At 29.4% G+C, this 26,127-nt stretch overlaps 1 protein-coding gene across 3 annotated transcripts; it reads left to right on the top strand.

Moving 5' to 3' along the window:
• The first annotated feature begins 11,025 nt into the window (after positions 1-11,025).
• On the top strand, positions 11,026-25,228 carry LOC118066875 (homeobox protein OTX2-like). 3 transcript variants are annotated; one of them, XM_035083260.1, is made up of 7 exons: positions 11,026-11,666; positions 18,921-19,253; positions 19,638-19,789; positions 22,569-22,750; positions 23,357-23,474; positions 23,874-24,080; positions 24,299-25,228. In XM_035083260.1, exons 2-7 carry the CDS (start codon positions 18,998-19,000, stop codon positions 24,398-24,400), a joined length of 1,017 nt encoding a protein of 338 aa, XP_034939151.1. In that variant the 5' UTR covers positions 11,026-11,666; positions 18,921-18,997; the 3' UTR covers positions 24,401-25,228. The 3 variants fall into 3 exon arrangements, with proteins under 3 accessions (XP_034939151.1, XP_034939148.1, XP_034939150.1); XM_035083257.1 differs by having other exon boundaries at positions 23,354-23,474; XM_035083259.1 differs by lacking the exon at positions 11,026-11,666 and adding an exon at positions 18,265-18,590 and having other exon boundaries at positions 23,354-23,474.
• Positions 25,229-26,127: the final 899 nt, after the last annotated feature.

Below are 26,127 nucleotides of genomic sequence, written 5' to 3'. Positions count from 1 at the left end.
TAAGTATGTTGTTATTGAAATTCCATTTATATTAATTATTAATTAATTTAATTAGGTTATATGTAATGAAAATATTGTACTCAAAATAATGATAGGAATTAATTATAGCTTTAATTAAATGTTATCTTTCCATTTGTTCATTATTATAAATTATTAATTGTTTCAAAAAAATTATATTTGATGATTAATTGATTTTTTAAAATATTTCATATATAAATAAAGATAAAAAATAAAGATCGATTATAGACACCCAAGCTAGATCTTTTAACAAATTGATATTAAATATTATAAAACGATGTAACTAATTGAATCTAAAAATTTCAATAATTACTAATATAATGAAGACTTCTATAACGAGTTGACAGTCAACGAGAGATCAAAGGCTCAACAATTCTATAGGTGGATTTGTTCGTAAATAGATTATTATTTTCTCTTCTCATCGACTTTGGTGAATTTGCTTAATGACCACAATGTAAGAGGCAGTTTTAAACTTGGCGTAAAATTAAATCAGGAGCGATTGAAAAAGAAAAAGAAAATTCAATTGTAAAAATCGCTAGTCAGACTACCAAATAAAGCAAGTTTACGCCCTATATCAGATAAATGCACACCAATTTTTCTCTTTGATCTTTTTTATATTTTTGAATTCACAAGTTAAGCATCTATTTCTACTTAGAAATTACATCCCAGGAAGTCAAGAGTCTCTAACAAAAAAAAAGGAAAATAAAACAAGATTTTCTTAAATACAAAACTAATGGAAGAAAAAGAAGATAAGTATGATACATGTAAAAAGGAAACGATACTTAGAGGAACTCGTGCGCAAAATTTTTCTGGTCGAATGTATACCAAATAACGTTTCAAGCATATTGAATATAATACTGTGATGATATTCCAAGTGCTAAGAGACGTGCAGGTACTTTGGCCAGGGTATGGTGAAAGAATATTAAAGATCACAGAATCCCGGCAGGAAGTCAAGGGTCGCGAGAGTGCATTGTTAGTGCTCCCTTTATCCAAACGATTTCGCCCTCCTCTGGCCTGTTTCTTCTCATCACCTATTTTCCCGGGCAATCGTAATCCTAAAAAATGGACCGTCCCTTTCCGCCTTCGTATTTTCTCCTCCCTTTTGCCGCGTTGCTCATATAGATGTAGAGAGCAAAATGTTGTATATCTGTATCTTCTATATCTATACATCATTTCCTCATCTCTCTTTCTCTCTGTGCCCTTTCGACCTCTAAACGATCGATAAAACATCCATTCTACATGCAGAATAGAATCAGACAATCAAGTATTGCGATAAAATATTCCCTCAGAGTATATTTCTTTCTCTTTCTTTTCACTTGATGTTGTCATTAAATAAAATATGAATTTTGATATCTGAGGTAACGTCGAAAACACAATCACGATGTGTCTATGTATTGTATGTATATGATATATCGTGAGTAAATATAAGGATTTTTAAGTGCTTGGAGAGTGCATGATGTTCCATTTGTCGAAAGAGATGCATTCTCTTGACTTACTTTTACACGATAGATAGATCTTCTGTAGGAAACCGACCAAGAGATAAAGCGAGATGAAAAAAGCGAGTAGTGAGGGAGGGTTCTATAAATAATTAGCGAGGAGTCGCTCTCCACTCGGCGGGCGTAAGCCGCTTACGATTTCCCCTCTCGTCCTCTTTACTGTGTAGCCCCTCGACGTTTCCTCGCCTGTTAGCTATTACCTTCCTCGCACACTACCATCGACGTGACTCTGTCGTCATTCCTCTATCTTTTTACTTGTGCTTATTTTTTCCTCATTCCTTTGCTTTATTCTTAGTGTGTCGAGCACTTTGCCCATCGATATATTAATATATAACTCTATGATATATTATCAATTGTTGTTGGTGTTAATTTGGTCATTCTTTATCAAAATCTGCTTTGAGTATTCAATATTTAGAATGATACATTTTAGTATTTTTTTTAGCTTCATATTTATTTCGATTAAGGGCATTTTATGAGGTCATGAGAACTAAAGTAGTAGTGTTTTAATTTAAAACATTTAAAGTGTTTTTAAATGATGTCACCCATTCGATTAACATTGTAGTCACTTTTTAAATACTTCCAAGTGCATTTAAAGTGATTTTAAACATCATTTTAAAACACTTTAAGTGTTTTAAATTTAAATACTACGATTTGCAGTGATAGGAAAAATTATAATATATTTATATTATAAAAAATTTAAATAACGACATGGTGGGCTTAATTAAATATAGATAGTAAATTAAATATTAAATATATATAGATAGTAATCATCATCATCATTGCCATGATCATTCACTACTGTTCAAAAAATACCTTAGGAAATTGGTTAATTATTATTTTTAAAATTAAATAATGATTTGTATGTTGATATTAAAAAAAAAAAATACATAAATATTTACTACTAATATCTATTTTCGTATCTAAACCATTTGATTTGAAGGGATTAACCATCAAATATATTTCAATGCCTATCAGCGCTCTTCCATCATATGAATTTCGATTTCCAATATATAACATGTAACCATTATATCATATTTCTGCAGTATATCGTATTGGTTGCTAATACCATCCCTCTCTTATTTTATCTTCAATTCATAAGTATTTTAATGCGATTAGTATGCTTTATATTCTGAAAAAAAAGTCATTATATAACATTGATTCTTAAATAATCATTTATTATTGACATTCTCAGTTGATTATTAATATTAATGTAATGCTAATTATGTGATATAAGAAATAATTGTTTCATAGCCAATTTATTTTGGTATTTTAAAATAAAGTATCGTAGACATTTTATAATAACCGTAATGATCATGAAAATGATTCTTCTTTTTAGATAGGAAACCATAAAAAGTATATCTCTGGTTAACTGAAGGTAAATTTGAGATCAATTTATCCTGGGGATTGAAGACATTTGAAAAGTAATGCTGGTCTACTGACACGTGCTATGGCCAATTATCAAGCCTAAAATAGATACGGAAGCTGTGTCAATCACATCACTTTTACGAGATATGATAAACCACCCTCTCGTCCTGTTTCATGGTCTACATGTATACTACTACGAATATTCCAAAGTTTCAAAGTCTATCCGAAGCACAAACAATTGTGGGGTTGCAGTGATCTAATCAGTAAGTAATATAATCAGTCGAGGATAGCTTGACAGAGATATTAAGGGTCGTAGTGGCGTTATAGTGTGATTAATCTATGATCATCATTTTCTACTTTTAGTTTTCAACACTTTTGAAAAGAGAAAATTTTTAATAAAAAAAAAATTAAATGCATGAATGATTATTTTGTATTATCTATAATAGATATATATTAATATATTTATAAATATTGTAAAATATTTGTATGTCGCCATCTAATGACTATTAGACTAACGACAGTTTGTTAGTTAACGACGATTGCTTGACGATTAAATTGTTTATAGCAACGAGGGGAGAGTTTGTTTATCTCCAGTTTTTGACTGAGACTTGAGTTGACCGCACGGATTTTTTCTTTTAATTAATTGCTGTCATTCTTAAATAAACATTTTTATTTATTTATTAATTTGCCGAAGTAGTTATTGGGTCTTATTTTACAATATATTAATTTCAAAGATAATAGTCATGAACTTCAATGAAGGTATTCAAGAAATTTGTGTATAAAACAATTTTAATAATTAATCTCATAAACTATATCTTAATTAAGACTCATCAAAACTAATTTTAGAATAATGTTTCAATCACCACCTTTTATTCAATGCTGTTGTAACTCTATGATTGAAATCGACCACACAATACCACCTGTTTAGAATTATCTAAAACATACACATTGTTGAAGATTTGATGTAGTCTTAGCTTATGTCGTGAGTGAGGTTAACGCACACTTAGGTGGGTGTAGAGTCTGATATGCAGAACTATAAAGACCGACACAAAGTGAATCTCGTATTACCAGTCTCTTGGGATCCATCGAAACCCTACACCACCAACATGAACGTCTCCTTGTTAGTCAATAGAGAAGACTGTTGTCTCTGTTCAACACTTTGAGCACATATATTCCCTGTAGATTTTTGTTTCCATGCGTTCATGCAGGGTGGCCGCATTTCGTGCCCTTCTACACGCAATCCCGAGCAGGAAGACCTGTATCGAGACATCGCAGTATTAATAGCTCCGTAATAGCCTATTTGTGATCGCTAATAGTCAATGCCTCAAGGGAAATCTCTACCAAACCCCACCGTGGTAAATGGAACATCTATTGGTTATTTTGCTATTTTTTTTTTTTGTTCATTTTTGATAATCTTACATCTCTATCTCTTGCCTTTTTTTTGAAATAAAACCTTTAAATTAATTATTAAGAGATTATTGAGATTAAAGAAATGTTTTATTATTTTTTGAAGGTTTTCATGAGAGAACTTTGCTCCATAGATCTAGGAAAAATCATGTTTTTTGAATTTATTTGCTTATTATATATTTTTTGCATGATCTCACATTAATAGGATAGAAACTACTTTATGTCTATTAATATCCAAGCATAATCAAAATAACAGTGTAATAACAATCATAATATTCATTTCGATACAATTTTTTGTGTCTGGTAATTTTCGTTCTATTTGCATTATTCATCTTAACATTTATTGATAAAGTTCAAAGCACTCTGTTGTTTTCTCTTTTATCAACTCTTGCACTTTAATAAAAGTTTAAACGAAACTTTAAATTCACCACAATTATAATATTTATAATTTAGTTTTTGGTAAATTGGTACAATTTTTTCACGATTTATTCAACAATGAACTATTTATTTCATATTTTTCTATTTCCAACATTTTCGTTTTACATTAGTTGACTGTGATTTATCTCTGTTGATAAAAGCTCGAAATGTAAATTGATACAAAAGCTACTTTAATGAAAGTTATTAAAAGCATTCAGCTCACTGCTGCATGGTATCATCAGAAATTATTTTTGTATAAATGAAATTGTATTTTGATATTTCATTAAACAATAAAAAAAAAACTAATGTTATTTATTTAAAAATTAATAAATATTCATCAAAAAGATAATTACAACTTGAATAAAAATTTCTGTTTTTATTCAAGTAATAATATTTTTATATCGATCGGTCATAGCATGAAATATCTATGAGAGAATAAAGCGATTTTTTGTAGCATATTTATATCAAAAACGAGAAATATTGAGGGCAAAGAGTAACATATTAGTGTGTTTGTGTATAATATACAATATACAGAAGGTATGGTTTATGTGGCTATTGTACAGGTCGAGGTATGATGACGGTAATAGAATGGGCTAGTATGGCTTTGTGTAACGGAGAGGATGCAACTACTGCAGTCGGCTTATCCTTCAGCTGCATTCCAAGCGTCACTCACCGTTTCGTATGTATCGAGATATATCCTGTCCATCGAATGCGAATCCTAATACCCTGACGGTATTTTCAACGCAGCGTTGGGAAACCACTGAATCGTTCATTCTACGTTGAATGTATACGAGCTAGAATTTTCAAGCCGGAAATATCCCGAAAATAAAAAATGTTTTATTTATGGGAAACAGGGCTTTTTGAACTATCGCTATATATGACTGAATATTTTTCCGATACATATGTACATGCTATTTCAAGTTATAGATTTATAAGTACAAATTTTTTATCCAAATATTTTCTATTGAAACTGTTTCAATTGATTCAAAGTCAAAATAATTTTTCCATTTATTCATTAATTAAATTATTATTTATTTATTTTTATAAATAAAATTAAATGAGAGAGAGAGTTAATTGATTCCATGTTTATTAGAGTAAAGTCATTAATTTCATTTGATAATAAAATTTTATCATTATTTAAAATTAATTTTATTAGTATGAGTGAAATTTTTTATCAAATATTACTTTTTACTGATTTAAAAAATAACAACTGGAATTTTTCTGAATTACAGATTTCCAGAAATAACAAGTTGTGAGTCATCAGACCCTTGGGGACTAGACCTTCAGTATTCCACCTTAAATATTCTTCACACTTTTATGTATACAAATACTCAAAATAAATATATGCGACAGAAATTCACATGTCGATATCTAGGGAACAATGAAACTCCGATTGAAAATATCTTTTTCGATACACCTCGAAATAGTGTTCAGGATTGATTAGGATTTTGAATTTAATAGAATCGATTGAGTCATTTTTATATTATAAAAGATCTATCACATTATATTTTCTCGAATGGAATTTCTTTAGAATCTTTTTTAATCAAATTCTTTTTATCAATTAAAATAGCATCTCAGATAAATCTTGATCATTTTTAAATTTATCGAATGTCTTATTAAATACTATAGAAAAGGAGATTTATTTATCAAAGTAACATTCAATTGCAAGCACAACTAAATAATAATGCTAATAAAAATATATCATTTATATTAAAACTTAAAAACTTTAGTATCTTGAACTTGATCAAGTCAGAGAAAATGTGAAGATCTAAAAGAGGTTTTTTAACCAGTATGTTTCTTTTCCTGGTTCAATTTAGAATTTGCCTAGGCTATGATTAAGTGATTTCCCACGTGAAAGAATGAAATACCTTAAAAGTGCAATTTTCCGGAAGGAAAGAATTTTAAATGTCCATAATAGAATATCTATTCAATAGGTGTAACATATATTTACATACGATGCTTTTTTACATTAAAAAATGATGCAAAACCGAATTGATTTATTAAAAATACACAGCATTAAATGGAACGAAGTGGATGATTTATGGTCTGACGATTGAAAGAAAAATGCAAGCGGGTGGAGCAAGAGCAGTGCTCGAGACATTAGTTTTGATGGTCCATGCATTTGTATGTATGTATAGCTCAGAAGAACCTTAACGTCCGGTGGGACATCCGTTTTCTCTGCACTCTCTATTCTATTGAATAGTTAAGTAACGAAATTGCAGGTAGCCAAGACACGAGCAAGTCGTGAGACCTATATATCTATACTAACAATAGATAACTTGTTAGTTTAGATTAGAAACGGCTGACTATTTGAGAAATAAATGTGGGAACATAAACTTGTATCAATAAATTTCTCTATTCTGTGTCTATTTACTAACATGTTACAAAAATGTAAAAAGGCGGAAAATATTTTAAAGTAATTTTAACTGGTTGCTGATTTTTTACAATCAAAATTAAACAAATATCATTTTTTTTTTCCTTTACAATAGGAAATGTCTAACTGATTATTTTGGAGCAGGAAGATACTCCGAAAAAGGTCTAATTTTGTCAAAGAGGATCTGTTTGGTGAATGATATTTATGATCATTCGATCAATAATCTTTTTACGGAAACGATAAAAAATTGTAGGGGAAGGTAAGGTAATGTGGAACATTAAGAAAACATTTTTAATACATTAATAAATTGAAAAATTGATAAACAAATAGTACAATAAATATTTTTAAACTTGTTTTAATAAATCAGTACATTTTTTCGAGCGTTTCACTTTTCCACTGTGTTCTGTATGAAAATTATAAATTGATTATCTTATCGAGTAATTGTTTTATTTAAATATGAAGATGATCTGAAGATATAGGATATTAAAAATGGGCAGTTTAGAAAGATTTTAAAAATCTAACTGATCACGTATAAAGATTGAATGATGGTTTTCACTTCGTGGTAGAGCATAATAGGTATGGTGGACCTGGAATAACATCACATCACTGTATCACAAGTCCCATCAACAAACTGTCTCAAGAGTCCCGCGAGTATTACACTGCAGAAATGTATCAATCGATCTCAAAATTGAAGACGCTGCGGGTGCTATTATTTCATCGATTATTTTCAATATTATTTGTGTTTAACTGAAGCACTTGCTTGTAATCTTATGAGTAATATGATCCATTCAATCTAAACCACATGATGTATTTTTTATTTCATTCTATGATTGATATATTAATTGTAATTGTGAAGAATCATATGGAAAAAAGACATGTAGGCATGAGATCTGCACTTCTTGAATGTTCGACACCTGTACCCTAAAGTTACAAAGCCAATGTTGTGACTCAATAGTCCCTCCAGGGACTGTCAAAAGATGACCGGCACAATTATTATAAAGAATACAAGCACTGGTTTAAATCTACAGGGACAACTGTTCAAAGGATACATTATATCTTAGACGATAAATTTTTTTTTATTTCGACGAGATACACTTTAACTCGAGTTGACTGTGATCAATCATTATCAATAGACTCCTGGTGTCAAGAACTGTGGGACTTCTGACATATAAAACCTTCGCAATGTGTTGTTTATTAAATGTTCATTTTCGCGGATTTATCGGAGTCATGATGACAATCGAAATATTGAAAATTCTTATGATATATCCCACGCCCTGTTTTTCCTAGTACTCGTCTGATTTATATTTAGAAACCAGACTATTTCATATTCAGAAAAAAACATCCTTGTCAAATCAATCTTTAACTATTTAATTAATTGGAAAAATTTTATTCGATTAATTTTATATCATTTAATTATTATTATTATTATTATTGATATTATTATTATTATTATTATTATTATTATTATTATTATTATTATTATTATTATTGATAATGAGTCTTTGACAAAAAGTTATCGACGAATAAAAGTCACATAAATTGAAGATGTGTCTGTGAAAATATAAGTTTGAGTATATTAATTCTAGAAGCATGATTTTAATTTAAATCAGAATGATTTTTTTTTATCAATAAATATATATTAATTCTTTTTAAGAAAGTTGATTTAAACATATTAGATTACACGTATCATCGACAAGAAAAATTGTGTTAAATATTTACTCAACTATTTAATATTAGTATTTCATTGACTTTAAGACGACTTATAGGTGAGTTTCGTAAGAAGCTTGGCTCGAATCAGTTTCAATATAGACTTCTGCCAATAATGAGTTGGGAATATGTTAGCAAAGTGAATTATGTAGTATATTCTATACAGCAGGACATCAATAGATTTACTAAATATCGGAGTTAAATATAAAGTACTATAACTCAAAAAAAGTAAAATTTAAATTATTTTTTCAGAACAATTTTATCTATAAAACATAAATAAAATCATTTGAAATTTTTTTTTCATTACATTGAATAACTGATTTGGAAAAAAAGTCTTCACTAGATTTTTCTATCAAAAAAATGTTATTCCTATTTATTCTTTTAATATATAGAAAAATATTAAAAAACTATGTTGAAAAGTAAGCTCGGAATTTTTCGAAGCTTTAAAAAATCTGCTCTATTCAAAAAATGGAAGTATTTGGAGTGAAAAAATTCTTGGAGTATTGAAGAAAAAATTTTTCAAAGCTTAAAAGCATTGTTTATCTTTCAACAATTTAACTTCGAATGACATTTGTAAGCCTATTGAAAAAATAAAAATCATTCACATTGATAAATATGCATATTTATATCGGTAATTGAAGTTTCAAACAACGACTTAGAGGATAAAACGTTGATTCAATTGTATCTGTTACGGGTATGGACACAAAATGAAATATACATATTATCTATCAATCTATCGAAGTAGGAGTAAATTAGCCGAGAATTTATGAATGAACGTATCACGGGGTTAAAGTGGCGTCACTTTGGTGCAGGTTTATGAAAGCAAGCCGGTTTTAGCTACGCTAATAGTATAGTAATACGGGCTGATCTTTTCGAAATCCTGTAAGAGCATTAACCGCTCGCACGTGAGCAAGTTAAATTGCTATGTTGTGGGTATACTACATACCACTACCAGTGGTTATTTACCTGAATATACAACAACAATATTATAAAAATATTTTAAATCAAATTGGTTCTATTCCTTAGTGGGCTTACGCATCATAGTTATAACAATCATCTCATCAGTTATTTGAAGTGAAGATTAACCTCCCATTATGAAGGATAAACCCTTTTCATTTCATTTGATTCACCAATCCATAATACCTTTTTGCTTTAATTCTTAGAAATTAATGAGATGAAAATTAAACATACTTGATACTTTTTTTTCCTCAGAGTAATGTCATGTAATTATTTTCTTCTTTTCAGTAATATATCGTTAAAATATTGTATCAATTGATGAGTATTGATATGTCAATAGGCTTACATATATTACAAAACCCTTCTAGGATTTTGAATAGCATTAACCGAGTCTATAACTTATATATGTTCAACAATTATCTGTTGCATTAGCGTCCAGATTTATTTTACATTTTATTTTGATAAGGGTAAATAAATACTGAAAATTAGTGTAAAATAATTTTTCATTTAATTTTGAAACTTAGAAAAAATATATTAGAAATTTTTTTTAATATTCAGACAGACAGGAGGAGATTTTTTGATAAAGCTCAGGATACGTTTACGTTATCAAAAAGTTGTAAACGAGAATAAATTATTATTTTAAATTCCAAAAACTGGAATATTTTTGATTATCATAAATGACATAGCTTAATAAACATTTGCTCACTTAATGAACAATTAAAGAAATACTGGATCCAAGAAGAAAAAAGGTTTCGAAATTCTGATGACGGTGTGATTGAAAAAAAATTTTGTTAGAGAAGAAAATAAAATATAAAATGATTTGTGATAGAACGAGGACTATCAGAGTTTTTATCAACATATCATCTGATGTTGAGAAATGTTTAATTTCATCAGTGAAATAGTAAATTTGATATAGCGAAGCTTTCGAGAGCATCTTCTCGAGAATGTAAATGACTTTCTTCCATTCAACAGAGCTCCATAATCCATTTCTAAATCTTTCCAAGCTCCACTTGGCTATGTGTTGCACGATCAGTGCGTATTCCGGAACCGGATTTGAAGTACGGGTATACGCTGTACCACTACCAGTTGTCATCGTCATGTAGACAGCGCAACGTTGCCACAATTTTGACATCGAGTCGAGAGAGCGAGTGCGCTCGCGCAAATGGTATCTTTTTCATTGGATCCCCTCTATGAGGTTTGCGATCAAGAAACGCCTGTATTTGAACACGCCCTACAACTGTCTGAGCGCTGTTTGCCCGGTGCTGCTGCTGCCGCCACGCAACCGTGAACATCGCCGCGCCCGACTTGGTACCGACCGCTTCCCCTCGCGCGGTTTGATACCCCAACCAGAGAACCTGAGAGAGAGAACACGCGATTCCGTAACAGCCAAAGTTGTCGTGAAAAGTTCAACTCAACTCTCCTACGCCTTCTTGATATAATAGACGATCCAGGTGTATTCTTGTTCGCTCATCTTCCTTTTATCTTCTTCTCTTCATCTTCTGTATTTCCCCGTCTCATTCAATTCGCTCCACCCTCTTAATACTTGTTTTTCTCCCATTCTGACATTTTTCGATACTTCGTCTTTCGAACTTCAGCTGTACAATATCTGAGTGTTTTAACCACTAAAATTATCATTATGAATTACCTGAGGTGCTGATTAAGTGATCAACTAGTCAACTCTATTTGCCAATACATTTACAACATTTCAACTTGTTCGGTTTTTATTATTTATATACAGTTCGTTTTTTATGTACTGATATGGTTTTATTGTGATTATTGTACGTGAGTTTTGATGAATTTTCATTATTTTCTCGTGAATTGTTCATTTTATCATTGACAATTATTATTTGAAGTCACTGGTGAAGATTTTGGATTACTTGTCACCGACGAAGAGACTTTTTGACCGGTTTATTTAACAATTTTTGGTAAGTTGTCTTATTTTATAATATTTATTTTATTTAAAATAGTTTTTTTCCTGAAATAATTAACATCACATTCAATCATTAAACAAATAACTGCTATTAACGCAACGAATATTGAGTTATACTACTTGATACTCCATTTATTTTCTAGACAACTATAACATATTTTTTTCTCCAAATATTTCATTTATTCAATAATATACATAATATAAATATTTTTACATAATCATCCTTCGAGTTTAATAAAACATTTGTATTTACTTTCAATAAAAAAAATTGGCTTTAATATTTTTAAAAATTTTATTTGCTCCAAAAGCAGACTTGTTTATGTTCAATAATACTTATATCCGATAAAAAAATTTATTTAAAGTATATTAATGCTAAATAATTTTTATAAACTGTACTCATTAATTAGTTTATTTACAAATAAATTTAAAATGCATTGAATAAGCCAAGTAATTATTAATGTTAATAATTTATCAATTAAATAGAATGGAATAATTATTTTGTAAGTAATTCATATTTATTCATACCAATAGTTTTTATTTTTATGATTATTTTATATTTTTTTAATTTATGAATTGTGGTTTATCAATTGAATACACTATCATATGGAATATTATTTCTATGGTAATCTCTGTAATTATATGGCAATGGTGTGAACATGGAATATTCATTTATTATATTAACTATGAATGATATAAATACAGCAGTCAATGTTTACACACAATCAACGATTTGTGGTGTAAATTGTATGACGCGGTTATCCAACAATGTAGGTATCAGAGTTTTGTGGTTATGACTATTCACATTTCGGACAATACCACATATTATTGATTGAATTCTAACGGCCATCATTTCACATATCAAATAAAAAATATTAATAGAATTTTTTATTAATCTGTCTGTGACAATACTTAATTAATTATACCAATATAAATACTTCATCTATATTTTCATAAATAATAAGTAATGTTGACATCGATATTTTGACATTAAAGTATTAGATATATTATATTTAATGTATAACTATTGGAAAAATTATCATCATTTGTATGATTTGAAAAGTAAAGTTGAAATAAACATAGCAGTTAATTTGAATATTTGATATTAATAAACACAAACTAATTAATGGGACGTTTTTTAGTATTCTGAATAGGATATTGTTCTACTCCGTTTGAATAGAACAAAATATTTATTAATATCAGACATGATAGACCGGATTGAATTGGAGTCTGAAAATTCCATCTACCAGAGATAATATCCCTTCAACAGCTTCTATTATTCCCTCATTATAATTCTTATTTTTTGTACATTATACAGATCCTGATGAATAATTATTATGACAAAGTTGAACGGTTTTTATACAAAGATTCCACTGCATACTTGGAGTATCATAGGTCAAAGATACTGTTTTTTGTAGTCGCATAGTATAGCAGGGTAAAAACTCGCAATCAGCAGTTTGAAAACACGAGATGCTATTTTGTGAGAGTTGAGTGTGTGGCGAGACTCGGCCAGCAGGATTTTCACGGAAATAATCTGCTTACGATAATCTCTTTGGTATGCCCTATAGCTCGTGCCGCGCGAGGTCGAGATCCGCCCGCACCTTTCTATAGGTGATAAGATAACTATATAACTTTTTCTTCATCAACATTTCATGTGTTCCTTGCACACACTTTCAATAAGTATTTATCATTTTATGCCATTTATTTATCGATTATTATCCATCAGTTATACAAAAAGATATTTATTTTTAATTAAACATTAATCTAAAAATGATGGAAGTTACTTCAATAATACCAACTTATATTTCAAGACATCAACATATTTAACTTTATGCTTCTCTCATTCAGTCGTATTAACATCACTCTCGTCTTGATGACGAGTTAAATCTTGTAAATAATTTTTTGTTATTTATTTAAAAATCCTCATGGTGAAATGGCTGATAAGTAAGCACCATACAACGAATGACAAGTATAGAAAAATCATTCCTCACATACTCTTAAACTCGGCAATTATTATTTAGAATTGCCTGAAATTAAAAAAAAATTCAGCGAAGGAAATTACAATCGATAAAATTTTATCAACTGCACGGAGACAACAGGCTCAAAAAATTTAATAAAAAATCGAGTGCTTCCATAAATTTTACCAATATGAATCAATGATAAAAATGAATGAAAAATTATAGAGTTATAAAAATGATATGCATTTTACAAAATATAAAATATATAAAGTAAATTATTCATTGATTTACAATAAAATAAACTGGTTTAATATAATAATCAAAAGAAGAAGAATAAAAAAGAAAATTTTTAAAATTTGCTGTTGGAATTCTGATTAATAGAAATTATTGTAATAAAATTTACTTGAAAGCGAAATTTATTTTTTCTAAATTTGATTAATAAATATTTAGTGTGCTATAGCTTATTCAGAACTGAAAATTATCTCAGAACTAAAAATGACCGTTATTATTCAGCAATGACCACACGGAGAAAAGCGAAGAATAATGGTAATTTTAACTTCGGAATAAGTTCTTTAAAAATAAGTCAGTGGATATTTTTAAATGTACAATTGATGTAAATGAGTAAAAATATGACTTTCATGTAAATAGAAAGTTTAAAAAAGCTGTCGAAAAGAGAGTATGAGTCAATAAGAAATATTACCTTTTGTACAAAGTAATACCAACAAAGTTAAGAACCTCGTCAATTCGCCTAACGACAGGGGCGGTCGACTCCTTGCTCGAGTTCGATCTTATCACGTGTGAATGCGTCTCGAAGACTTATGCAGCGATGATCGAGGGAGGAGAGTCAAGCAGAAACGGCTGACGTGCCCACCCAAAATGTCGAACTTTTTCTCATCTTTCTCTTTCATTTTGGTACCATGAATAAAACCTCCGGAGAATATTACTGAGTTGGGAGTGATTCGTGAACGTTACATAGAGATAAAAAAAAATGATGAAAGGTCACCAGAAAAGAGAGGGAGAATGACTGAAGGATATCTCGATGAAGAGAAAATAAGTGAAGAAAAAATCACTAAAAGCCGTAAGAACTATAACCACCCTACAAGTTATATACAACCATACTCTTGACGAAATTTCCACGGGAATTAAGTTTTACGCTCAATGAGCCCACAACAACAGGATAGGTTAAGTTGCATTGAATGATGGAGGGATCGTTTTTGCAGCCTGTACTATATAAGCTGGCTACACATTTTTATATTTCCTATCTCTCAGAAAACCTTCAGAGGATTTTATTTCGCTAGAGCATTGAAGCATAATAATAAAAAGTCACAAAGAAAATGTGCCTGCAATGATAATCTCGTCGACTTAACTTGAGAAAAGCAAGGTAATTTTAATGCAATTATATTCGAAAAATTCTCTTCTACAAGAATTATTACAATACTTACATGAAAAAAATATTACAATTGATTTTACAAAGATCTTAGTGTCAATACACCATTGTTCATAAATTGTACTGAAATATAAGAAAAATCTTTATTTTCTTTCATTATTATTATTATTATATTTTTATTAAAGAAGTAATAAAAAATTTTTTGTGGCTTGTTTGTCATACCAACTTTTTTCAAATATTCATTATTGTGTAATATTTTCCACCCTCAATGTTCTTTACAAGGAAAGTACTGTACGCTCCCCAATACGACCATCATGTAAACCGACAAGTACTCTCAAAGAACAATACTCTTGTGTGCAAACACTCGTAGGAAATAATGGTCGCACGTAACATTCAAGACTCCTTACTTCTCAATCGTTTCTTTGGTCATTTGGTCTACAATCGAAAAACTCTTATTATCAACCACTTTTTTGAATTTCTAAAAAATTTATTCTCGTGATAAAATTGTTCATAAAATACTAATTCAATTATTAACAGATCAATTGTAGTTTTTAAATAATTCAGAATTAATTTATTGTCATTAACAGTTATTTTTAAAAAAAAGTTTAATTCCAAAATATTCATTTTAAAATTCATCTTGTTGTTTAGTGACAGTTAATGCATTATGTAAGCAGAAAAGTTTGCTTTTTATAACAATGAACTTCATTTTTCGATTAAAAATAATGTAGATTGAATTTCATGACTTGCAGCACTGGAATCAATTTCAACTTGACCTTTTTTCACTTAAGGTTCTTCTAAATCTGTCATTTTCATCAGTATAATTTATTAGATCTTGTTACATTAAATAAAAAAAGATTTCAGATAAAAAGTTGGCGAAATTTTTGCAAGAATACTTTGATAATCACAAGCTCTTCGAGTTATTATTAGGGTGATGATGTGAGGAATAAATTGAGTTTCATTGGCTTATGTTAAAGTACTGAATCAATAAATCAGTTGGTATACCTAACCTAATACTTGATAAATTCTTTTTTAACTACAAAAAGGGATAAATTATAAAAATTATTGGAAAATACAAACTTAAGTTTTTTGGAGCTATAGTATGGATAAGATTAACCAAATAGGCTATTGATGGCTAAAGAGAGTCTAGCATAAAAATATCTCAAACCTAAACTGTTAAAAAAATAAAACTCTAGAGAACATCCATTCAATTAAAATAAGCATTCGTCATTGAAAGGTCGAGATTGTTTATCCTGATGTCTATATAAAATCTTCGATTTATAGTATAATCCTGCGTTTTATGTTTTGAGACGAATAGGCAATAACTGTAAATAAAATTCATACATATATATATATATAATACCAACACAAGTTTATTATGAAAGCTGACTGGATAAAGAAATTCACTTTACATTCTTCATATCTTTGTAAGGTTTATCGACAATCACAATAGAATTACGATTTGGTATATCTAGTTTGAAATAAATGGCTAACTGCTGTCTAATAATTCTCAAGCTGATAAATCAAAATTTTCATATCAACTTTTTCTTTCATTTTCATCATTACTCTTTCAATTTAACTCTAATTAAAAAAAAGATATTGTTAAGAAAGTATTATTTACCTCGTACTTAATTGTTTCAAAATACATAGCAGATATATTCCAAAATTCCCCAGTATTGAAGCAAACCAAGCTGAACATAAATTAATTAAATAACTGAAGATAATCCACCCCAAGAAGTTGGCCAAAAATTGAACCCAACGATATACATTTTTAATGAAGAAAAAACCTCTCTAGAATCTATGCTTCAGTGTATACCAATCTTTTTTCCATCTTGGAAGAGATAAAAAAAAGACACTTGCGAATGGAGTTCTCCAGTAATCCCAGATCTTTCTGAAGCAAACCATAACGTTACTGAGAAAGTCATCGACTCGACAAATCGAATTCTACGGTCGGACTACTCACCCTGTCTGTATATCTACGCACATTTCAACCCCCAGGGACCAAACTACCCCTTAGCCTGTCGTTCCAACATACGAGCAATAATAGGGATTTAGCAGTCATTAGGGATGGTGGCGTATATCCATCTATTGGTAACACAAAGTGTTTGCTATGTAGACTGGAGGCTGTACCAGCTAGAAATTGATTCCAGGGGCGTTTTGGAGGCCTTTTGCTTAGGGTTGTACACGTCCTATAAGTGTCCTCTTGTCGGCCAATCGACTAGTATTCTTGCGGGGTACTGGTCCAAGTGTGATTTCAAAGTGCACAGAGATAAAGAGTTGGTACATGAATGATCAGAAAGGATTTATGTTTAAAACAAGTATGAACGACTCTTAAACGTTTAGTGAAGCGCAAGCAATCGGCTTTCTTAAATTTTTAATATATTTCCAAGTCAAAATGGTAATGAAACAATGCTTCATTGCACCGGATTTGTTTCTTTCGGTAATTTTCAAGTACATCATCGTGTGGGTACCAGGTGGCTTTAAAATGATTCAACTTATAAGTGGTTATGCACGTGTTTGATGTTGATAAGTGCCTTTTTTCACTACTATATATGGTGTCATGTTTAAATGATCAATTGCGATAAAATTCTGTCATGAGGTCTGTGGAGAAGATATATTCCTGATCAACATCTTTGGAGATACTTCAACTCCTAAATGAAGATTAATTGAAAATTTATTTGACATGATACCTTGATAAAAGGTATTTTGTAGTCATTTTTTAAAATAAAGTCTGCTTTTTATTCAGGTTAAACTGAGGTTCAATTTGTAGAATTGAAAAAACATTTTCAAATAAATTTTTTCATTTTGCAATGCAACTAAAAATTTATTTCATATCAAATATTATTTTGTTTGATGGATTGATGTTCAAGTGAACAAGTACCAGTAGTTTGGTTTTTTCAAACAATTATTTTGGGTAATCATTCAGCTTTTAGTCGAGTGTATAAATTTTTAGAACTCTTTAATAAATCTTTAAATAAATAAAATAGTAATTATTATTCAAAATGTCCAATTGAAATGCTCTCATGTTAATGGTATTCCACTTGATGATGAATAAAAAATTGATAGAAATGTGATTGGCAAAAAAGATGCAGACGTCACAAAGTATATTCTAACATACTTGTTTAGATAATAAATTGAATATCAGATGTTAATTAACCTCTGATTAAAAAAGTCCATAATCCGCAACATGTGGGAGGTGTAGAACAATGACGATCAAGGCAGCTGTTAAAAAGACAGTCGTATGTCAGGACGTGTCTGTGGCTAATAAATTGATGAGATAGCACACTAGTGGACAAAGAACAACTGTGAGAATGTGTAACTTGAGAGAATAACGTTGGGATTTAATATTAAAATAAAAAAAAAAAATTAAAGAAGACAACTTTTTATAGAAAAGGCATAAGTGTCTTTTAGGTTTCGAGTTCTTGCGCGTTTTTAGAGTTAACCCGAAACAAACGCAGTGGGTTAGTGGAGAAAAATATACACCAGCTTCAGGCTAGAACGACTAAGAGTCGTGTTGCATCTTTGGATTATCCTTAATCGGTCGACACAGCTGCCAGCGACATTTCTATATTCCAGACGTGTTGGATATCAATTTCCTTTTTTCATGTTATATATTATTCATTATGATATTTATTAATTTATAAACATCTCATCCATATGATTTTTATTCAACAGAACTTATCATCTGTTTTATTACTCTTCATTATTTTTTTTTATAAAAATAATTTAATCACTGGTTCAAAACAATTCCACAAAATAATCCAACATTGTTAATTAAGTTTTTTAATATTATTTTAAATATCCATTACTGATTTTATCAATTGATGAGTAATTTATAATTATTCATAATTGATCTTTTATTTATTCAAAAGAATAAAAATTAAACAATGTAAATATGTGTTGTATTCAGAGAGAGACAAGTCAAAACGTCATCAACGAGAACGCCTCTTTGGGGAGGCGAAAACTTCCCAATCGTGGTGGATTGCAATGTGGCCAAATAGCCTCGGTGGTACTTCCGGTTGTGGCGGAGGTGCCGGGGCAACAGATCTTGGTGGTCTTGCAGCATCAACAACATCAGCAAGCGATTTATTTGGACCTGCAGGATTTGGAGCAACTGCAGCTGGCCCCTACGGTGCTTTAAAATCATCCCCATACGTTGGTGCACTTGGTATGCCACCCATCGAAGCCCTTCACGGGACTATCGGCTATCCCGGTTGTTCTCCCGCCGGTGAGTCCTACTACTGTGAGTGATTCTTTCAATTTATTATTCAAGTTAATATTTATTAAATAGCTCATACTTGACTTATCTCCATTACAAGTTGATCACTTGATGGTGCTAACAATAATCTTGTTCATTATCTTAAAAAAGTTTTAGTTTTCTTGAAAGATTTTTAATAATTAAATTGATTTATTCCAACAAAGTGGAATAAATCAATTTAAATATTTTTTACATAATGTAAATTTATTATGTAACAAATAAATTATGATATAATTTGCATAGAATGTGTAATGAAACGATCATATAATAATGAAATAATTAGATATTCAATTAAAAGATTTTTTTAATTATTGAAAATCAATTATTTCATAAATGTTGATAAGAATTAAATAGGAATGATATTTCTAGGTAATCCAAGAAAACAGAGAAGAGAACGTACAACGTTTAGTCGAGCTCAGTTGGATGTCTTAGAAAATTTGTTTTCAAAAACAAGATACCCTGATATATTTATGCGAGAAGAAGTAGCAGTGAAGATCAATTTACCTGAATCAAGAGTACAGGTAATAAAAATTTAATATACTCATTCGTATTCATCAAAATCAATTGAAATCACCCAAGTAGAAAATAAATAGCTATTCATATATTCATAATAGAATTTTGGGTGCAAAGTAGTGAAAGATTTTCATTGTTTCGGATTATACTTGTAATAGGAGTCAGAGAGTGTGAAGCCGAGGGAGCTAGCATAGTAGACAAGGCTTGCGACATTATGGGATACATATATAACTACATGCGTGTCTGTATATGTTGTGTAGGGTTCTTGAGGGTGTTAAGAGAGCGTCGGCACGCGGACATAACGAGACATCGATCGCTACAACCACGACTTAATTCAATTATAGACATTTCGTGTCCTCGCATGCACACGTGTTTATATCACGTGCTAAAAAAAAAAAAAAATTCCATTAAACTAATAAATGATTTTTTTTTTTCTATTTTCAAGTATAAACATATCATTTTTTACATCTCCTTGAAAAAATTTACTTTCATTCCTAGAAGGATAGTAAATTTTTATTCTATTAAAGAAGCTATAAAATATTATGGAAACTTTTGTAATCATTTAAACAAACTCTGATTCAAAATAAGTCTTAGCAATTTTTTTTTTTTTCCAATAGAATAATAATATGAAGATGTGAAAAATAGAGTAAAATTTTTTTTTGTTATTATTATTGTATTAGTTCATTGGAATTTAAAATTTTCTAAATTATACACAGTACTAGTTTATTTAAAAGAAAATTGTTGTAAATATTCAATCAATTTTATATATAATTTTACTTTCGTTAGTTAACATATATGAAATAAATAATTCGAGTGTCAAATGTAGGCATGTACATGTACACAAAGAATGGAATAAAATAGCAGATACCGTAAAAACACGATCGATCAGTGATTTCCTTTCGCTAATTCAATTATTTTATTAGAATCATTATACATTTTTTTCCGTTTTCTTGTTAATATTGTAACGCGACCTAGACATGTTTTTAACTTTGTTAAAATAATATAAAAACAATTAATTGACTAATTTTTAATAAGATATTTTTCAACATTCATTGTATGAAACTTAATTCAAATTATTTCTGATAGAAAATAAATTTTTATATTATAAATAAATTAACGTATTTAAATTTAGATTAACGACCAAAATAAACTATTGAAAATGATAAAAGCTACCGATATAACATTTGAGATACCCCAGTTTTCTCTGAATTTTTTAAAGTGACTAAAAAATAATTCTAACTGAAAAGAGATTCGTTTTATCCTAATGTCTACTATTGTTCCCATTGTCTATTACATGCTCATAGGTAGATGAAATATAGTAAAATAACAGCCACGCTCTCAGCTAAATGTACAACTGAAGAGCGTGTGTGCGCATATTCCGCCCTCATCATCCCCAAAGGCAAAAGACATATCGCGGCTGCCGCAATTACCCGGTCTCACTGACACCTGGTCTAAAAGAAAATTCAATGGGGTATTGAACAACATCCATAGTCTCATGCACGTCCGAGCTTGACTTGAATATTTTTTTCTGGTAAAAGTCAATAGTGATTCAAACGACTAAAGTGGTTTTGGTGTAAAAAAGAATCACCGAATAGAAAAGTATAATTTAGATTCTCCACATTATACAATACCATTAGGTTTTTTTTTCTGAATCAAAACCCGAAAAGATAAATGGATAATTAATTCTTAAACGTGATCGAATTTCATGCCATTGAGAGCTTATTCTATCAATCCTGTTTGTTTTTAATCGAGTAGAAAATGATAAAAAATTATTTGTAACATGATTTTCATGAGTTTACATGAAGCTACATATTCTCTAGAAAATCTCAGGAGAAACCCAAGCTTGCTACTCGTCTAACATTGATCGTACAGGGCTTCCCAGCGGCTCTCTTTTCTATTCATGTTCTCAACTGAGTTTATCTTCAACATTTTTTAACATAAAATATTGTTAAAAAGCATCTAACAATTCGAATTTAAAGTACTAATTTCTATCTAAAACTATTGTCAACTACTTTAATATATAGTTGGTCTAACTTTGAAGGAGATTGCTAAACTTAATCATCACAAAATCATATAAGAAAATCAATATAACTTTGCTCTGAATTCGAATAACAAGTTTAAATGAGATTAGTAAGCAAATTGATGAATATATTAGAAAGTTACCTTTTTTTCATCAATTGTCATAGAATAATGAGCTTCAAGTTTATAAGCTATATCATTCATAGATATCACTATTGAAACCTTTAACATACAAAAATTTCGAGCTTTTCATTCAACGAGTGCGTTTGCAAAGTGTTATTATATTCATTTGCTATATTATGATATCAAAGAGAATCCATTAAAATTATTGCAAAATACGTTTGATACAAAATGTATCTTTTATTCACAATCTAGATACTCTACCATCATTTATACCCCTGTACTATCAGCAATAGGTTAATTTAATAAAGCTTTGTACATATTCACTAACGGGCCTCAAGTAATAGATATCATCAAAACTCCATTTACGTAACTAATACTGGTCATTTCATCATATTCTGTATCAATGTTATAATCAGAGAGAACCAAATGACTTGTGTATCTATGTAACCAAAATCCAGAAGCTTTTAACAATCATTAAAATACACGCTCATATTAACTAGATCTTTAACTGATAAATGGATAAAAATTCATATGTTTCAGTTAGTTTTCATTATGTTTACTTCATAATTGATTACTAACATTGGTTATCATCTCCAACTATCACTCTAGATTTTCGTGGTACCATTTCAAGTAATTGATTTACAGGTGTGGTTTAAAAATCGTCGGGCAAAGTGTAGGCAACAGCAAAAGCAGCAACAACAACAAGAAAAAGCTCCTAGATCAAAAAAACCATCTGCAAATCCAGTGAGCAGTTCACCATCGGGCAAAAGCCCATCGATAGCAACCACTCCCACGCCAGCAGCTGCAGTTCCTGCAACGACACCACTGTAAGTGTTCAATTATCCTCCTTTCCTTTACGCTTAGAACAATTGTGCAGTTCTTCTAAGAAAATATTTAATACTAAAGACAATGAAATATAACAATTGTCAACTTTTAAAACTGCTTAAGGGAGAATGTCAAATCCTAAGATATTTTCTAAAATAAACAAAGTATTATTTAAGATTATCTCTACTTAGAACTTGCTACCTGTCGAATTCTTTGCAATTATTCAAGTCTAACGACTTTGTTCTTTATTTTTACGCATGAAAAAATTTATTCTAATTGGTAGTTGAAAATTTCATAAATTATTGATCACCTTGATTGTTTGATATATAATAAGGCCCATCATAAAATTATATATCATCAACATATTTAAGCAAGGAAAGTATTCATAGTTTTGAAGTGGACTTATTAGAAAATATTAAAATGAGTAATATATACATAAAACAGAAAACATACCGAGCGTCGTTTTCTCAACCATAGACAGAATTTCGTTCTGCAGCTTTCTCCTTGGTTAATATCTGTTGTTTCATTATCAGGATATTAGCTGTAGTTCAATTACTTTTATTTTGAGTATTTGTTGTGTTTTAACAAAAGAATATTGTTTTCAGAAGTGGAGGAACAAGTGGTTCAGCAGCAAGTTCTCCCGCACTTCTCAGAGATTCTCCTCAATACAAGCCTGCAGGTGGCGCCACTGGCTTGCTATTCGCTGCGAGTACAACGCCACCTAGTGTGAGTTATCATGAAACTAAATTATTGTTAACTGTGGATAAATCAGTTATCAATGAATTTCTTTTTACGTTTATCATGAAAAAAAAAATATTTTTAACGATTTTATAAATTAATAATTAGTCAATTTTTTATAACGAAATAATTCTATTTTATTTTCATTATTGTTCGAAATTTATAATTATTTGCATGTGCATTTGTATGTCAATCAGTTGTATTATCCCTTAGGATATGATTTAAGTTGGCCACTTTTGTATCAAATGTCAATGGATTAGCTAACGAATTCTCTTTATCATTGTAAATAATAAATTTGCAACTTGATACTGAAAACAATTAAGAATATGAGAAATGAAAAGACACGCGTGTCACACGTGTTAATACGCTAATGTATTAATATTTCAGTTGGGTGGAACAGTATACAGCAGCGGGGGTAGCAGCAGTAGCATTTGGAGTCCAGCAATCACGGAAAGCAGCGGAAGTTTCCCTGGGGACCATCAAAGACTCGCATGGACTACTACAGCTTCTCAACAACAATGCTACCAAAATTACTCATCTTATTATTCAAATATGGATTATCTCTCACCAGCATCCCATCAATTGAATGTAGTGGTTAGTAATTATTGTCATACATTATTAGATATTGTATTATTTAATAATAATTTCTAATTCTAATCAAGAATCCTAAATTATCTAAACGTGATGCACACTAAGAATAGAAAATAATTCATGTTTGATGTAAAATTATTTAGTTAGTTTGAATTTCAAATTAAAATGTAATTGATCATTTTGTATTTTATAAATCTAATTTTAAAATTAATATATTTCAGGATAGTGGAGCCGGGAGTTTAGACAATACGTGGAGTAAAACAAGAGATGAAAATGCATCATCTTGGTTCTATAATAGTGCAGGTTGGGGTGAACGCAAATAAAATTTTTATTACACTTAAAATTATAAAAATAAATTACGACTATCGTCGTACATATCAACTATTTTAAATAAATTCAAATAAAATAACTAGTCAGAAATATTTAATAATTCGATTTAAAGAAAAGAGTGTTCAGAGTGCAATGTTTTGAATTCGTCTGAATTTACAAATTAGCAAGAGAAGATAACTTATCATTCAACAATTGATCAGTTCAATGTGCGAAAGCTTAAAGGACATTTTCGTTTCAACGATAACGTTGAGAAGAAGTACCTAGCATATCAAATTTTATGATGTAAATTACAATGGAAGCGAAATTCCCAAGAGCTGTAAGAGCATTCTCGAGTCATCCATAAATTCAAAATATAGTACATATCATCAACAATAGCAACAACTATATATGAATTTATAATGCTTCGCAGACAAGTCTTGAATATAGAACCAAAATAACAATGTGAAGGAATATTGTTGATTGTGACATATCTATAGTGACAAGAAAAATACCATGATAACATTTTGAAGAAAATTTTAGTTCTAATTTGCCATTAAATAAATAAAACCAGTTATATAAATAATGTTATTGAGTCTACTACTTTTTAAAATCTGATGAAATTGTCTATACGTGTGAATGCGTAAAAATTAACAAGTAATCAAACTACGAAAATAGAAAATACATTATTATATGGTAATCCAATATACTTATATATAGTGTAAATACTATACATAATGAAAAAAACTTGATAGTGATTAAATTATTAAATAGATAGTTGTAATTTTTATGAAATGCTAAAATCGATTATCTGCCTACTATCTGAAAGTAACATAAATATTATAAATGGCATATCTTTCTTAATTTTACTCTGATTTGTAAATTTTTTAACAAATTAAAACTGGTTTGAAATTCAAAATTATTATATTAGAGTTATTATGACACTTGAATAAATTGATAGTGAAATATTTATATTATTAAAACTTTTCACGTGCATTGAAGTGATAAAGACTAAAATAAAGTTATATATACTGAAATAGAATGTTGATCTCGAATTATATACCACTTCATTAAAAAAAAAAAAAAGACAAATGTGTAAAATGACAAAGTATAGATATAAAAAAAATGTATAAATGAATAATGATTATATATAAATATATAATAAAAAAGTAAAAATGTAAGTATGTGACTGTTTAGATTGTTATTATAAATCTCATTATTACAAGAAATAAGATACAAAATGAAAAGCAACGACGTGAAATATGTCATAAAATGTATTAAATAATATATTGATAAGCAAATATCACATATAAAATATTAATTTTCATACATATTTCCTTTATTTTTATTTCCTTCAACAGCAGAACTTTGGTATGAAATCCACGATAAAAAATTTTCTAATATTTTTTAAAGTATGAATTTGTATATACTATTTTTCTAATCTTAGAAAAATGGAATATCCATTAAATAATTAAATTATTATATGTTTCAATAATAAGAGATGATTATAAGTGGATTGAAAAAATTGTAAAAATACAGTTGCAAATATATTATAGCAATAGTTGAATACTGATAAACACTTAATTTTCTTGTTACACTTAATTTTGCAATCATTCTAGTACCTTGTGTTCAGGTAGCACGCTAACTTTGATCAAAATTTCTAAATATCACAGAAGCATTGTTCAATATAAACTTTGTTTCAGACTACTTAGTGTAACTAGCGTGCAAAATGAACGTAGAAGTA

The sequence above is a fragment of the Chelonus insularis genome, unplaced genomic scaffold (genome assembly GCF_013357705.1).
Source record: "Chelonus insularis isolate UGA/USDA-ARS -01 unplaced genomic scaffold, ASM1335770v1 contig_358_pilon, whole genome shotgun sequence".
Lineage (NCBI taxonomy): Eukaryota > Metazoa > Arthropoda > Insecta > Hymenoptera > Braconidae > Chelonus > Chelonus insularis.
Note: the sequence above shows the minus strand (reverse complement) of the source record. Positions and strands in the feature narration are given on the sequence as shown.

Bases quoted from the DNA above. Each gene is read 5' to 3' on its own strand.
- LOC118066875 (XM_035083257.1), top strand. From the start codon at position 18,998: ATGTGGCCAAATAGCCTCGGTGGTACTTCCGGTTGTGGCGGAGGTGCC. The intron at 22,751-23,353 runs GTAAGTGTTCAA...TATTGTTTTCAG, and splicing joins GTTCCTGCAACGACACCACT to AAGTGGAGGAACAAGTGGTT. The intron at 24,081-24,298 runs GTTAGTAATTAT...AATATATTTCAG, and splicing joins CCCATCAATTGAATGTAGTG to GATAGTGGAGCCGGGAGTTT.